Raw genomic sequence first — 16006 nt, forward strand, 5'->3', positions numbered from 1 at the left:
GATTGTTTTCTTGTAACATATTGTACTTCATGATAGTGCTAAAATTTCTTCGATATAACTTGCGTTTATTTGTGAAAAAAACGGAAATTTGGCGAAAATTTTGAAAATTTCACAATTTTCCAACTTTGAATTTTTATTCTGTTAAACCAGAGAGTTATGTGACACAATATAGTTAATAAATAACATTTCCCACATGTCTACTTTACATCAGCACAATTTTTGAAACAAACTTTTTTTTTTCAAGGAAGTTATAAGGGTTAAAATTTGACCAGCAATTTCTCATTTTTACAACCAAATTTACAAAACCATTTTTTTTAGGGACCACCTCACATTTGAAGTCATTTTGAAGGGTCTATATGGCAGAAAATACCCAAAAGCGACACCATTCTAAAAACTGCACCCCTCAAGGTGCTCAAAACCACATTCAAGAAGTTTATTAACCCTTCAGGTGATTCACAGCAGCAGAAGCAACATGGAAGGAAAAAATTAACATTTTACTTTTTAGTCACAAAAATGATCTTTCAGCAATAATCTTTTTAATTTCCCAAGGGTAAAAAGAGAAAATGGACCTCAAAAGTTGTTGTCCAATTTATCCTGAGTACGCTGATACCCCACATGTGAGGGGGAACCACTTTTTGGGCGCATGGCAGGGCTCAGAAGGAAAGGAGCGCCGTTTGACTTTTTCAAGCTAAATTTGGCTGGAATTGAGATCGGACGCCATGTCGCGTTTGGCGACCCCCTGATGTGCCTAAGCAGTGGAAACCTCCCACAAATGACCCCATTTTGGAAACTAGACCCCCTAAGGAACTTATCTAGATGTGTCATGAGCACTTTTATCCCCCAAGTGCTTCACGAAAGTTTATAACGCCCGGGCGTGAAAAAAAAAAATCCTATTTTTTCCACAAACATGATCGTTTAGTCCCCAATTTTTTATTTTCTCAAGGGTAAAAGGAGAAATTGGACCCCAAAAGTTGTTGTCCAATTTGTCCTGAGTACGCTGATACCCCATATGTGGGGGGGACCACTGTTTGGGCACATGGCAGGGCTCAGAAGGAAAGGAGCGCCGTTTGACTTTTTCAAGCTAAATTTGGCTGGAATTGAGATCGGACGCCATGTCGCGTTTGGCGACCCCCTGATGTGCCTAAACAGTGGAAACCCCCCACAAATGACCCCATTTTGGAAACTAGACCCCCTAAGGAACTTATCTAGATGTGTCATGAGCACTTTTATCCCCCAAGTTATTCACGAAAGTTTATAACGCCCGGGCGTGAAAAAAAAAATTCCTATTTTTTCCACAAACATGATCGTTTAGTCCCCAATTTTTTATTTTCTCAAGGGTAAAAGGAGAAATTGGACCCCAAAAGTTGTTGTCCAATTTGTCCTGAGTACGCTGATACCCCATATGTGGGGGGGGGACCACTGTTTGGGCGCATGGCAGGGCTCAGAAGGAAAGGAGCGCCGTTTGACTTTTTCAAGCTAAATTTGGCTGGAATTGAGATCGGACGCCATGTCGCGTTTGGCGACCCCCTGATGTGCCTAAACAGTGGAAACCCCCCACAAATGACCCCATTTTGGAAACTAGACCCCCTAAGGAACTTATCTAGATGTGTCATGAGCACTTTTATCCCCCAAGTGCTTCACGAAAGTTTATAACGCCCGGGCGTGAAAAAAAAAATTCCTATTTTTTCCACAAACATGATCGTTTAGTCCCCAATTTTTTATTTTCTCAAGGGTAAAAGGAGAAATTGGACCCCAAAAGTTGTTGTCCAATTTGTCCTGAGTACGCTGATACCCCATATGTGGGGGGGGGACCACTGTTTGGGCGCATGGCAGGGCTCAGAAGGAAAGGAGCGCCGTTTGACTTTTTCAAGCTAAATTTGGCTGGAATTGAGATCGGACGCCATGTCGCGTTTGGCGACCCCCTGATGTGCCTAAACAGTGGAAACCCCCCACAAATGACCCCATTTTGGAAACTAGACCCCCTAAGGAACTTATCTAGATGTGTCATGAGCACTTTTATCCCCCAAGTGCTTCACGAAAGTTTATAACGCCCGGGCGTGAAAAAAAAAATTCCTATTTTTTCCACAAACATGATCGTTTAGTCCCCAATTTTTTATTTTCTCAAGGGTAAAAGGAGAAATTGGACCCCAAAAGTTGTTGTCCAATTTGTCCTGAGTACGCTGATACCCCATATGTGGGGGGGGGGACCACTGTTTGGGCGCATGGCAGGGCTCAGAAGGAAAGGAGCGCCGTTTGACTTTTTCAAGCTAAATTTGGCTGGAATTGAGATCGGACGCCATGTCGCGTTTGGCGACCCCCTGATGTGCCTAAACAGTGGAAACCCCCCACAAATGACCCCATTTTGGAAACTAGACCCCCTAAGGAACTTATCTAGGTGTGTCATGAGCACTTTTATCCCCCAAGTGCTTCACGACAGTTTATAACGCCTGGGCGTGAAAAAAAAAATTCCTATTTTTTCCACAAACATGATCGTTTAGTCCCCAATTTTTTATTTTCTCAAGGGTAAAAGGAGAAATTGGACCCCAAAAGTTGTTGTCCAATTTGTCCTGAGTACGCTGATACCCCATATGTGGGGGGGACCACTGTTTGGGCGCATGGCAGGGCTCAGAAGGAAAGGAGCGCCGTTTGACTTTTTCAAGCTATCTTTGGCTGGAATTGAGATCGGACGCCATGTCGCGTTTGGCGACCCCCTGATGTGCCTAAACAGTGGAAACCCCCCACAAGTGACCCCATTTTGGAAACTAAACCCCCTAAGGAACTTATCTAGATGTGTCATGAGCACTTTTATCCCCCAAGTGCTTCACGAAAGTTTATAACGCCCGGGCGTGAAAAAAAAAATTCCTATTTTTTTCCACAAACATGATCGTTTAGTCCCCAATTTTTTATTTTCTCAAGGGTAAAAGGAGAAATTGGACCCCAAAAGTTGTTGTCCAATTTGTCCTGAGTACGCTGATACCCCATATTTGGGGGGAACCACTGTTTGGGCGCATGGCAGGGCTCAGAAGGAAAGGAGCGCCGTTTGACTTTTTCAAGCTAACTTTGGCTGGAATTGAGATCGGACGCCATGTCGCGTTTGGAGAGCCCATGATGTGCCTAAACAGTGGAAACCCCCCACAAGTGACCCCATTTTGGAAACTAGACCCTCTAAGGAACTTATCTAGTTGTGTGGTGAGAATTTTGAACCCCCACGTGCTTCACTAAAGTATATAATGCCCAGGCGTGAAAATAAAAAATCCTATTTTTTCCTACAAAAATGATATTTTAGTCCCCAATTTTTAATTTTCCCAAGGGTACCAGGAGAAATTGGACCCCAAAAGTTGTTGTCCAATTTGTCCTGAGTACGCTGATACCCCATATGTGGGGAGGAACTACTGTTTGGGCACACGTTGGGGCTCGAAAGGGAAGTAGTGACGTTTTGGAATGCAGACTTTGATGGAATGTTCTGCTGGCATCATGTTCCATTTGCAGAGCCCCTGATGTGACTAAACAGTAGAAACCCCCCACAAGTGACCCCATTTTGGAAACTGTACCCCCTAAGGAACTTATCTAGTTGTGTGGTGAGAATTTTGAACCCCCACGTGCTTCACTAAAGTTTATAATGCCCAGGTGTGAAAATAAAAAATCCTATTTTTTCCCACAAAAATGATATTTTAGTCCCCAATTTTTAATTTTCCCAAGGGTACCAGGAGAAATTGGACCCCAAAAGTTGTTGTCCAATTTGTCCTGAGTATGCTGATACCCCATATGTGGGGAGGAACTACTGTTTGGGCACACGTTGGGGCTCGAAAGGGAAGTAGTGACGTTTTGGAATGCAGACTTTGATGGAATGTTCTGCTGGCATCATGTTCCATTTGCAGAGCCCCTGATGTGACTAAACAGTAGAAACCCCCCACAAGTGACCCCATTTTGGAAACTGTACCCCCTAAGGAACTTATCTAGGTGTTTGGTGAGAAATTTGAACCCCCACGTGCTTCACTAAAGTTTATAATGCCCAGGCGTGAAAATAAAAAATCCTATTTTTTCCCACAAAAATGATATTTTAGTCCCCAATTTTTAATTTTCCCAAAGGTAACAGGAGAAATTGGACATCAAAAGTTGTTGTCCAAATTGTCCTGATTACGCTGGTACGCCATATGTGGGAAAAAACTGTTTAGGCACACGTTGGGGCTCGAAAGGGAAGTTGTGACGTTTTGGAATGCAGAAATTGTCTGCGGTCGTCATGTTCCGTTTGCAGAGCCCCTGATGTGCCTAAACAGTAAAAAAAAACCACAAGTGACATCATTTTGGAACCTAGACCCCCCCCAAGGAACTTATCTAGATGTGCCCCCTTTTTGGAACTAATGTACGCTTTCTTGTAAAGTAAATTAGTAGTGCATGGAGGTGTGGTACAATCTGAAGCAATCCTTCATACACAGGCCAGGTTTTTCGGGGCAGGTGTCGCATTGATAAATGGTGTCCTTGCGTATTCCCCTTTTGTAACACACTCGGCACCTTTTTTGCGGCTTACCTTTTCTGCCGGTTGGCGGGACCACCCCCGGAAAATGCTGGCCTGGTACGATACGAGCACCTTCAGTTCCGGAAGTACTGGGGCCCTCTCCTTCCGGAGTACCAAATATCAGGGCCTTAACCACTACCTCCTGGAACTGAAGGTACGACGTATCGGTGTGGCGTGCACATCGTAACAGCAGGAAAGCGTTGAGCATTGCCATTTGTACGATGTGGACGGCCAACTTTTTGTACCACACCTTGGCCTTTCTCAAAGCACTGTATGGTTGGAGGAGTTGATCAGAGAGATCAACCCCCCCCATGCTTTTGTTGTAGCCCAGTACACAGTCCGGTTTGCAGACCTGTGTAGAGGTACCCCGTACAGTGCTGAGGGCTCTGCCATCACCATGTATGGTGGTCAAGAGAAGGACATCCCTCTTGTCCTTGTACTTGACCACCAGCAGGTGGTCGCTACATTGGGCCTTGCTCTCACCTTTTCTGAGCATCTGCCGAAGTAGCGTCTTTGGGAGGCCTCTCTGATTTTTGCGCACAGTACCGCAGGCTGCGGTACCTCGCGCAGAGAGGGATTTGTAGAGTGGGATGCTGGTATAAAAGTTATCAGTATAGAGGTGATAACCTTTATCCAGCAGTGGGTGCACCAAATCCCACACGATCTTCCCACTCACTCCCAGGACAGGAGGACACTCAGGGGGTTCAATCCTGCTGTCCTTCCCTTCATACACTCTAAACCTGTGGATGTACCCTGAGGCACTCTCACACAGCTTGTAGAGTTTGATTCCGTACCTGGCCCTTTTGTTGGGCAGGTATTGACGGAATCCGAGCCGCCCCTTAAAATGGACCAAGGACTCATCCACGCAGATGTCCCTTTTGGGCACGTACACTTCAGAAAACTTTTTGTTGAAGTGTTCGATGACCGGCCGAACTTTGAACAGACGGTCAAAGTTGGGGTCATCTCGTGCGGGACACTGTGCATTATCGGAATAATGCAGGAATTTATGGATGGCCTCAAAACGTCTCCGAACCATGGCCATTCGGAATACTGGAGTGTTATATAAAACATCTACACTCCAATATTGCCGCATTTCTGGCTTCTTCACGATCCCCATGTGGAGGACCAGGCCCCAAAACTGCATCATTTCAACTGCGTCTACAGGAGACCAGTTGGAAAATGATGTACCGGGGTTTTGCTCCAAAAATTGACGAGCATACAAATTAGTTTGCTCCACCATGAGGTTAATAAAATCCTCAGAGAAAAAGACTTTGAAAAAGTCTGTTTCTGTGAGGCCCGTGGTGTCAAACTTGATTCCTGATTCTGCCACAAAATCAGGAATCAGTGGCTCGTAATTTTCGGGGGGCGAGGTCCATGTGGGTTCCGCAGTGGGGAGCGCTGGTTCAGGAGTGGTGGGGGCTGCCTCATCTTCTGTCCTGGGGCGTCTGCGTGGTGGTTCCGCAGGACCCGAGGAGGAAGAGGAGGAGGAGGAGGAAGAGGATGAAGAATCAGAAAAGTGAAGAAAAGTGGGATCCTCTCCCTCGCTATCAGTGTCGGAGGCAAGGAAAGCATATGCCTCCTCCAATGAATAGCGCTGTTGGGACGAACGGGACGAGCGGGACATTTTTGTGTGAATATGGTGATTGGGTGCACTTTATTGATAACTGTATGTGTATGTGTGGGGGGATAGTGATTTGTGCAAACTTATCTGAAAAGAAAATGCTAAAAGGAGAAGAAAAACCTGTAAAAAAAAAAAAAAAGGCAGGCACAAACTCTGATAAGAGAACTGCGTCACTTATCAAAGTTTGGCGGCTGCGGGATGTGTGTACGGAGGTTGCGCAAAAAGGCTGAAGGGAAAAAAGCGAGCGCGAGAGTTGATCGGTGAACTGCGTCACCAATCAACGCTCGGCGGCTGTTAAATGGGCGCACGGAAGGAGGTGCAAAGGGGGGGGTAAAAAGAGGGGGAAGGGAGATGGGGGTGGAAGTGGGGATTGGGCAGGGATCAGTGATCAAAACGTACGGTTGTAGTCAGGTGGCGCAAAAGGGGGGTGAAAAAAAAAAAAGGAAAACGGCAGGCACAAACTCTGATAAGTGAACTGCGTCACTTATCAAACTTTGGCGGCTGCGGAATGTGTGTACGGAGTTGGCGCAACGGGGGTGAGGGAAAAAAAGCGAGCGCGAGCGTTGATCGGTGAACTGCGTCACCAATCAACGTTCGGCGGCTGTTAAATGGGCGCACGGAAGGAGGTGCAAAGGGGGGTAAAAAGAGGGGGAAGGGAGATGGGGGTGGAAGTGGGGATTGGGCAGGGATCAGTGATCAAAACGTACGGTTGTAGTCAGGTGGCGCAAAAGGGGGGTGAAAAAAAAAAAAAGGAAAACGGCAGGCACAAACTCTGATAAGTGAACTGCGTCACTTATCAAACTTTGGCGGCTGCGGAATGTGTGTACGGAGTTGGCGCAACGGGGGTGAGGGAAAAAAAGCGAGCGCGAGCGTTGATCGGTGAACTGCGTCACCAATCAACGTTCGGCGGCTGTTAAATGGGCGCACGGAAGGAGGTGCAAAGGGGGGTCAAAAGAGGGGGAAGGGAGATGGGGGTGGAAGTGGGGATTGGGCAGGGATCAGTGATCAAAACGTACGGTTGTAGTCAGGTGGCGCAAAAGGGGGGTGAAAAAAAAAAAAAGGAAAACGGCAGGCACAAACTCTGATAAGTGAACTGCGTCACTTATCAAACTTTGGCGGCTGCGGAATGTGTGTACGGAGTTGGCGCAACGGGGGCGAGGGAAAAAAAGCGAGCGCGAGCGTTGATCGGTGAACTGCGTCACCAATCAACGCTCGGCGGCTACTAAATGTGCGCACGGAGGCGGCACAAATGGGGGTGGAGGGGGTAAAAAGAGGGGGAAGGGGGGATTGGGGTGGATGAACGGGGATTGGGGTGGATGAACGGGGATTGGGGTGGATGAACGGGGATTGGGGTGGATGAACGGGGATTGGGCAGGGATCAGGGATAAAACTTACGTTTAGTTGTCTTCTTTCTTTAGCAGGGATTGTGGTGCTACAGGCTGCTGTGGCACCACAATACCCAGCACGGCAGGGAGATCCAGGCACAAAATCCAGCAGGGAGATCCAGCAGTATGACCGCTCTGTAGGAATCCTCAGCTAGAATGAGGACCCTGCAGAGCGGTCATACACAGGTCAGGCAGGTGACACAGACAGGTCACAGAGCGGTCATGCTGCTGCTGTGACCTGTCATTGGTGGGATCGACCATAACATCGATCCCACCAATCAGAGCTTTCCTGGTGACCTGGCTGTGACCTGCCTAGGATCGGATCTGTTCGCGCCATCCTAGGCAGGTCACAGCCAGGTCACCTGCAGGGCACAGAGCGGTCACAGCGTGATCGCCGCTGCGCCCTGTGATTGGCGCGATCGACGATGACATCGATCGCGCCAATCGGCTCCTGCTGGGCCTGCACTGTGTCCTATCCTAGGATCGGTGCTATTAGAGCACCAATCCACGCAGGTTCCGGCAGGGCACAGCGCGGTAATACCGCGCGGTGCCCTGCGATTGGCGCGATCGATGCGATCGGCGATCGCGCCAATCCGGGGTGTTCTTGCCGGTGCCTGGCGTTGCCAGGCACCGGACCTAGGATCGAGTACATCGGTACTCGATCCTAGCCTGTCACCTCATTGTTTCAGCCGCTCCGATTGGCTGAAACAATGAGAATGGCTGTGATTGGCTGTTCAGAATTGAACAGCCAATCACAGCGATCGAGAGGGCGGGTGGGCGGCGACAATGCCCTGGATGCCGAGGCCATCTCCCCCCAGGTGAGATGGCGTCGGAATTTTAATGCGATCACCGCGACTTAAGTCGCGGTATCGCATTAAAGGGCAGGACGTACTATCCCGTCAAGGGTCAGATAGGCCCAGGGCACCTCGACGGGATAGTACGTCCAAGGTCACAGAGGGGTTAAACAAATAAAAAATGACATACTCACCTCTCAGGCCCTCGGCACTTACTATACTACTCACCTTTCCCGTTCCACCTCTGAGCGCCGCTGTATCTTCCCTGTCTTCTGCACTGACGTTCAGGCAGAGGGCAGTGCACACTAATCGCGTCATTGTGCCCTCTGACCGGAGCGTCACTGCAGAGGACGGGGAAGACGCAGCGGCGCTGACTGTGAAATGGGGAGCAGGTGAATATTTGCACTGAGTTAAATTCACCTGCTCCTGGCACTGTCTCTGCAGGTCTGTTCCCCGGCAGCTTCTTCCTGTAGTGAACGGTCAAATGGTACCGCTCATTACAGTAATGAATATGCGGCTCCACCCCCATGGGAGTGGAGTCGGGTCCATATTCATTACTGTAATGAGCGGTACCATGTGACTGCTCACAACAGGAAAAAGCTGCCAGCGCCGGGGAACCAGGGATGTGCAGGGACCGCGCCAGGAGCAGGTGAATATTACACAGCTCCGCTCCCCCTCCCCTGCCGACCCCTGGGTATGACTCGCTTATAAGCCGAGAGGGTTACTTTCAGCCCAAAAAAGTGGGCTGAAAATCTCGGCTTATACTCGAGCATATACGGTAGATGTTTTAGAAATGTCTATGCATCTATGTCTATGAGAATAATGGAAAAAAATGTGCACGTCTTTCACGTGTTTTTTGGGGGACCTAAAAATGTGGTGGACTATGTTTTTTGGATGCCTAAAAATAACTCAAAATGATGTAAGCCTGACAAAGCATAGCCAAATTTTTTCCTAAGTGGCTCCCATTTTAGTCTATGGATACGCAGTCATGTGCATCTTAACACAGCTTTTTGCAGTTCAGATGTAGATGTTCAGCAGAAAAAATGTGAACCTAGCCTGACCCATAGTTGGGATTCAGATAATGATATTGTTAGAATATAGATTTTAGTATAAGAAGATACACTATTTTTTAATACCCTTGAAAGAAGTACACAAGTCTGTCAATGGGGAAAGCCGTTCTGATGATTGCAAGAAAAGTGAATCCGTCAGCAGTTTTTACTATGTAATCTGCAGACAGCAGGAGATAGAGGCTGGAACACAGAATTCAGGGATTTGTCACTTTGTGCTTTTGTTTCTGTGAAGGCTTTATCACTAAGTGACTAACATTGCCGGACTACACTTGTCCAGCAACACCCCCTCCTGTGATAGGCACCTCACTGACTATGGACTTAGTACAGGGATAGCTCTATGTGGGCAGGATTTGCTTTCTCAGCTCTGCTTCCTTCTAAATCTAAAACCTCTGATTGTGTCAGAATGGCTGCATCCAGTAACCTAAGTGATACATCGTAGGATTCAGCTTCTCTTTGCCTACATTATGCTGCTCTCCGATGAGGTAGATAAAACCTGCTGACAGATTCATGTTATGTTTATATCACAGAAAAAAGAAGAATGATTATAGTAAATGTTGCTGATATTTTCTATGTTTTTTTTAGTTTTGTGATTTCATCACAGTATCATGGATGAGGCATTTGATCGGAAAAATTATTCGCGTGTTAGTGGATTATATGGATTATGTTCCAATTTGTTCAAAACTGAAATCTATCCTTGAAGTACAAAATGAATGGGAAGAGATCCAGGAGATTATAGGTAAGATAACTTACATTGGAAATTGCACGCGCTTTCTTGAAAGCATCAGCCTTAGGCCGGCGTCACACTCAGCGTATAAAAATACGATCTGTAATTTACGGCCGTAATACGCAGAAAAGTCCCCAAAATAGTGGTCCGTATCTCCTCCGTAGGCAGGGTGTGTCAGCGTATTTTGCGCATGGCATCCTCCGTATGTAATCCGTATGGCATCTGCACTGCGAGATTTTCTCGCAGGCTTGCAAAACCGACATACGGATATACAAGGGATCCATGTGCTCAAAAAATAATAAAAACATTTTTACTGTCTATATATATATATATATATATATATGTTAGTGAGACACATGCATATATATGTATATATATATATATATATTAATATTTCATCCATCGCTAGATAGCTTAAAAGCCGGTAATTCAATTGCCGGCTTTTGCTATCTCCTTCCAAAACCCGACATGATAAGAGACATGGTTTAAATACATTAAACCATGTCATATTCCCATTTTTTTGCATGTTCCACACTAATAATGTTAGTAGTGTATATGTGCAAAATTTGGGCGCTCTAGCTATTAAATTAAAGGGTTAAATGGCGGAAAAAATTGGCATGGGCTCCCGTGCAATTTTCTCCGCCAGAGTAGTAAAGCCAGTGACTGAGGGCAGATATTAATAGCCTGGAGAGGGTCCATGGTTATTGGCCCCCCTGGCTAAAAACATCTGCCCCCAGCCACCCCAGAAAAGGCACAATTCTGGCACTTGGCCACTCTCTTCCCATTCCCGTGTAGCGGTGGGATATGGGGTAATGAAGGGTTAAAGTCACCTTGCTATTGTAAGGTGACATTAAGCCAGATTAATAATGGAGAGGCGTCAATTATGACACCTATCCATTATTAATCCAATTGTCTGAAATGGTTAAAAAAACACAAACACATTAAAAAGTATTTTAATTAAATAAAAACACAGGTTGTTTGAATATTTTATTATCCTGGTAATCCAACTGAAGACCCTCGCTCTGTAACAAAGAAAAAATAATAAACCAACAATATACATACCTTCCGATGATCTGTCACGTCCCACGATGTAAATCCATCTGAAGGGGTTAATTTTTTTTACAGGCAGGAGCTCTGCTATAATGAACTCAAGCCTGGGAACTTTTCTGATTTTTTTCCCATGCTCGAGGGACATCCAGCAGAGGGCGCATCACCGCGAATGAAGGTAACTACAGGTCATTGACCTACTTTACAATCATTCGCTGGGGTTTTACAGCCTGAAGCACAGCTGCATTATAGCAGGGCTCCTGCCTGTAAAAAAAATTAACCCCTTCAGATGGATTTACATCGTGGGACGTGACAGATCATCGGAAGGTATGTATATTGTTGGTTTATTATTTTTTCTTTGTTACAGAGCGAGGGTCTTCAGGTGGATTACCAGACTAATAATAAAATATTCAAACAACCTGTGTTTTTATTTCATTAAAAGACTTTTTAATAATGTGTTTGTGTTTTTTTTAACCACTTTAGAATATTGGATTAATAATGGATAGGTGTCATAATTGACGCCTCTCCATTATTAATCTGGCTTAATGTCACCTTACAATAGCAAGGTGACATTAACCCTTCATTACCCCATATCCCACCGCTACACGGGAATGGGAAGAGAGTGGCCAAGTGCCAGAATAGGCGCATCTTCCAGATGTGCCTTTTCTGGGGTGGCTGGGGGCAGATGTTTTTAGCCAGGGGGGGCCAATAACCGTGGACCCTCTCCAGGCTATTAATATCTGCCCTCAGTCACTGGCTTTAATACTCTGGCGGAGAGAATTGCGCGGGAGCCCACGCCAATTTTTTCCACCATTTAACCCTTTAATTTAATAGCTAGAGCGCCCAAATTTTGCACATACACACTACTAACATTAGTAGTGTGGAATATGCAAAAAAAATGGGACTATGACATGGTTTACTGTATGTAAACCATGTCTCATATCATGTCGGGTTTTGGAAGGAGATAGCAAAAGCCGGCAATTGATTTACCGGCTTTTAAGCTATCTCGCGCTGGATGAAATATTAATATATACATATATGTGTATACCTATTCTTTGTGTACACATTTATTCTACCTATTCTATTGTAAGCTGTCAGTGTGATTTTACTGTACACTGCACTGAATTGCCGGCTTTTCTCTCTAACACCGCTGCGTATTTCTTGTAAGTCACACTGCTGGTCCGTGTGTAATCCGTATTTTTCTGGCCCCCATAGACTTTCATTGGCGATTTGTTTTGCGCAATACGGTGACAAACGCAGCATGTTTCGATTTTCTACAGCCGTAGAAGACCGTATAATACGGATCAGTAAAATACGGCTGATAGGAGCTGGGGCATAGAGAAGCATTGTACCGTATGCAATCCGGTACGCATAAACTTGGGGCTTGTTCTAGTTCTTTGCTAACCTCTTTCCCCGTAGTAAAGGCCCCAGTACTTATTAGACTAATGTCAGTGAAACCCACCGATATTGGTAAGATTGGCTGACCCTCTAATGTGTATGGGGTCATTTAGATTATATAGACTGTTGAATTCATTTTTCTGATTACAAGTGTAATTTGTTTCTAGGAAATCCACGTCAACTGAAGCATTTGTGCCGGCTTAAACTGCGTAAACTTTTTGGTTTGGAGAGATTACAAAACCTGTCATCTGTGAAGAGAGTTCCCGTGCCTCCTCTCCTGAAGTCCTATTTATTGTATAAAGAGTATGATTTATATGGGAAGGGATTGCATTTTGACACCTAATGAACTAATAAGTGCACTTTCTTGTCTATAAGTTGGTTTACAATGTTTGATAACTGCAAGTAAACATGGTGAAATTTTATATTACACTGTATGCTGCCTTATAAGGCCTATTTTACATTTTTAGTATTTTATCTTTCTAGTCTGAGGTATGTAGAACACAAAAATTACTTCTTGGACATTATGGGAGTTCACTGCATACTAATTTATTGTGTAAAAACCTACAGCAGTATCCTCCATCAAGCAGGGGGAATTCTATCATTTAGGCGTGTGCCTCACCAGCGTAAATTCTCTTATGCGAGAGAATCGGGATGATTATGCGAATGACACTTGGCTCAAACTATGTCAGAGTTTGATCTGAGTGTCATCTTAGTGGGATCCAATTTTCTCACTTGAGAAAATTGTACCACAGGTATGGAGAAGATCGAGAACTTAATTTCTTCATCTTCTCCATTGTGTGAGTCTGCAAATGTCGGACTGCACTCGGATGATTGAATAGACTTGAAAAGGGTGCACTTGATCCGACCTCCAGAGCCATTCAAATCATGCTGGGATAGTTTTCTCGTCCTGAATTGGCATGAGAAAAAAATAGCAGATTTTCATGACCCCATAGTATAACATTGGGCTGAGTGCTATCCAATAGAACATCGCATAGCACTTTGCCTTGTCATACACTCATGTGAGCAAGGCCTTTGCTGGAAAGTTCTGTAAAAGCATGGGATGTTTGTAGTTAACAAATCATCCCCTTAAGGGGAGTCTGTTATCCCGGAAATGCAAAATGACCTAAGTAAATAGTTATCTAGTGGAGTTAGACCTTATAAAAATCTTATTAGCAGTATAATTTTCACTGTTATAATTAGTTTAAAAACTTCTTATAGGCCACGTGCAAACCAGGGGGCTTTGCTGCAGTCAAGATCTTGGTGCACCATTACACCCCGAAGTTTAGAGAACGGCTCCAGAGGGGAGGAGAAATGATTGCGTACTCCTCCTGCCTTCTGTGCAAATCTACTCTGTGATTCACTGATGACAGGAGGAGCAAATAACTGATCTCTCCTTCCCGATGAAGCTGCTTGCTACACTACTGGGAGTAGAAGAGTCGGTGTCACAACAGGAGGCAAAGATAACAGCAGGACCTGCCCCCCATAATGTGTGTGCACACCCAGTACTGCTGTTAGGGTTCAGGCAGCGCCTGCTCGGGCCAAGTAAGCACAGCCAGTCAGAATCAGGAAACTGCTCAGTGGCCATGCCACGGTGCACCAAAGCATCTTAATTTGCATATGGAATATAAACAGTTTTCAAACCAATCACAACAGTGAAATGTATACTGCTAATATTTTTATAGGTTGCTAAAATAACTGTTTAATTAGTTCTGTTTGTATTTTGAGGGTGATAGTATCCCTCCAATTTTGATCTGTAAAATAATTATTGACTTATTTTATGATATTCTCTTTATATAAAAAAGAGAGGAATATTCTAAACTATTAAAATACAGTATAATCATCAACAGTGCTCTGGCAACAGCAAGTGGGGATGTCCCATTCAGTCACCTCCGGGCCTCTGATTGGCTGCAGCAGACCGGTGGCTGAAATAGGAAATTATCATCCACGATGATGCGGTCTCGTTCCAGTCACCTCATGTGGCTGCATCTAATTACAAGATATCTGCAGTTTAAGAGAATTTTTAGAAATCAGAATAAATTCTTTTGGTTACTGTTATGTATTATCTAATGTACTGTTAATACTTAAAACCAAGTGAAACCTATTGTTTTTTCTAATATGTCTTTATTTTCGAAACATGGATAAGTGGGCAGCCATCTTGCCTGAGCGGCCGCATGAACAATAACAACATTGTGCTGGAGTTGTTCAATGGTTTTCAGGACATGTCTGTGATCTGCACAGAGGTCATTGTGCAAAGAGAGGGAGATGTTAAAAAGAGCTCCCATGAATATTTTATTTTCAATAAATGTGTGTCTATGCATATGGTGTGTAGTGTGAGTGTATTAATATACTCACCAACCGCTGCTTTCTTTGGATCCAGCGCCGTTCTGCTTTGCTTCTCAGTGTAGTCACCACTCTGCAGATTCTCTGGGTCACGCTTTTTTTTACCCTTTTAACTTTCTCCTCTTTTTTCCCCTGCTTTTTCGTTTCCCTTTTCTTTCCATTTCCCTTTACTAATTTATATATATCACATATTGTATTATTGCTGTTCATTAGATAGCACATATTGATATCCAATACTAAATGTACAGTTTGCCCACTGACAAAGACATGAACAGTCTATAATTTTAAGGGTAGGTTAATTTTAACATTGAGAGATAGAATATCAAAAATAAAATCCAGAAAATCACATTGTATAAATTATATAAATTTATTTGCATTTTGCAGTGAGAAATAAGTATTTTATCACCTGCCAACCATTAAGAGTTCTGGATCCTACAGACCAGTTAGCTCCAAATCAACTCATAACCTGCATTAAAGACAGCTGTCTTACATAGTCACCTTTATAAAAGACTTCTGTCCACAGACTCAATTAATCAGTCAAACTCTAACGTCTAACATTGGCAAGACCAAAGAGCTTTATGGATGCCAAGGACAAGATCATAGACGTGCACAAAGCTATAATGGGCTATAAAATTATACATAAGACTCTGGGTGAGAAGGAGACAACTGTTGGTGCAATAGTAAGAAAATGGAAGAAATGCAAAATGACTGTCAATCGACATTGATCCGGGGCACCATGCAAAATCTCACCTCGCGGGGTATCCTTGATCATGAGGAAGGTGAGAGATCAGCCTAAAACTTCATGGGGGGAACTTGCTAATGATCTCACGGCAGCTGAGACCACAGTCACTAAGAAAACCATTGGTAACACATTACACTGTAAAGATTTAAAATCCCGCAGTACCCGCCCCTGCTCAAGAAAGCACATGTGCAGGTCCGTCTGAAGTTTGCCAATGCAAACACCTGGAAGAGTGATTGGGAGAAGGTGCTGTGGTCAGATGAGGCAAAAATTGAGCTCTTTGGCATTAACTCAACTCGCTGTGTTTGGAGGGAGAGAAATGCTGCCAATGACCTAGAGAACACCGTCCCCACTGTCAAGCATGGAGGCAGA

General features: G+C 44.7%; 1 protein-coding gene across 1 annotated transcript in view; it reads left to right on the forward strand.

The window, feature by feature from the left end:
• ASB15 (ankyrin repeat and SOCS box containing 15) overlaps positions 1 to 14871 on the forward strand; it is an 81834-nt gene extending 66963 nt beyond the window's left edge. Inside the window, exons 9-10 of the mRNA XM_069764904.1 lie at positions 9969 to 10122; positions 12723 to 14871. Of these exons, the coding sequence (XP_069621005.1) occupies positions 9969 to 10122; positions 12723 to 12898 (330 nt within the window). The 3' untranslated portion in view covers positions 12899 to 14871. The remainder of the gene's footprint in view (positions 1 to 9968; positions 10123 to 12722) is intronic.
• The last annotated feature ends 1135 nt before the right edge of the window (positions 14872 to 16006 follow it).

The sequence above is a fragment of the Ranitomeya imitator genome, chromosome 4 (assembly GCF_032444005.1).
Source record: "Ranitomeya imitator isolate aRanImi1 chromosome 4, aRanImi1.pri, whole genome shotgun sequence".
In the NCBI taxonomy this organism is placed as follows: Eukaryota; Metazoa; Chordata; class Amphibia; order Anura; family Dendrobatidae; genus Ranitomeya; species Ranitomeya imitator.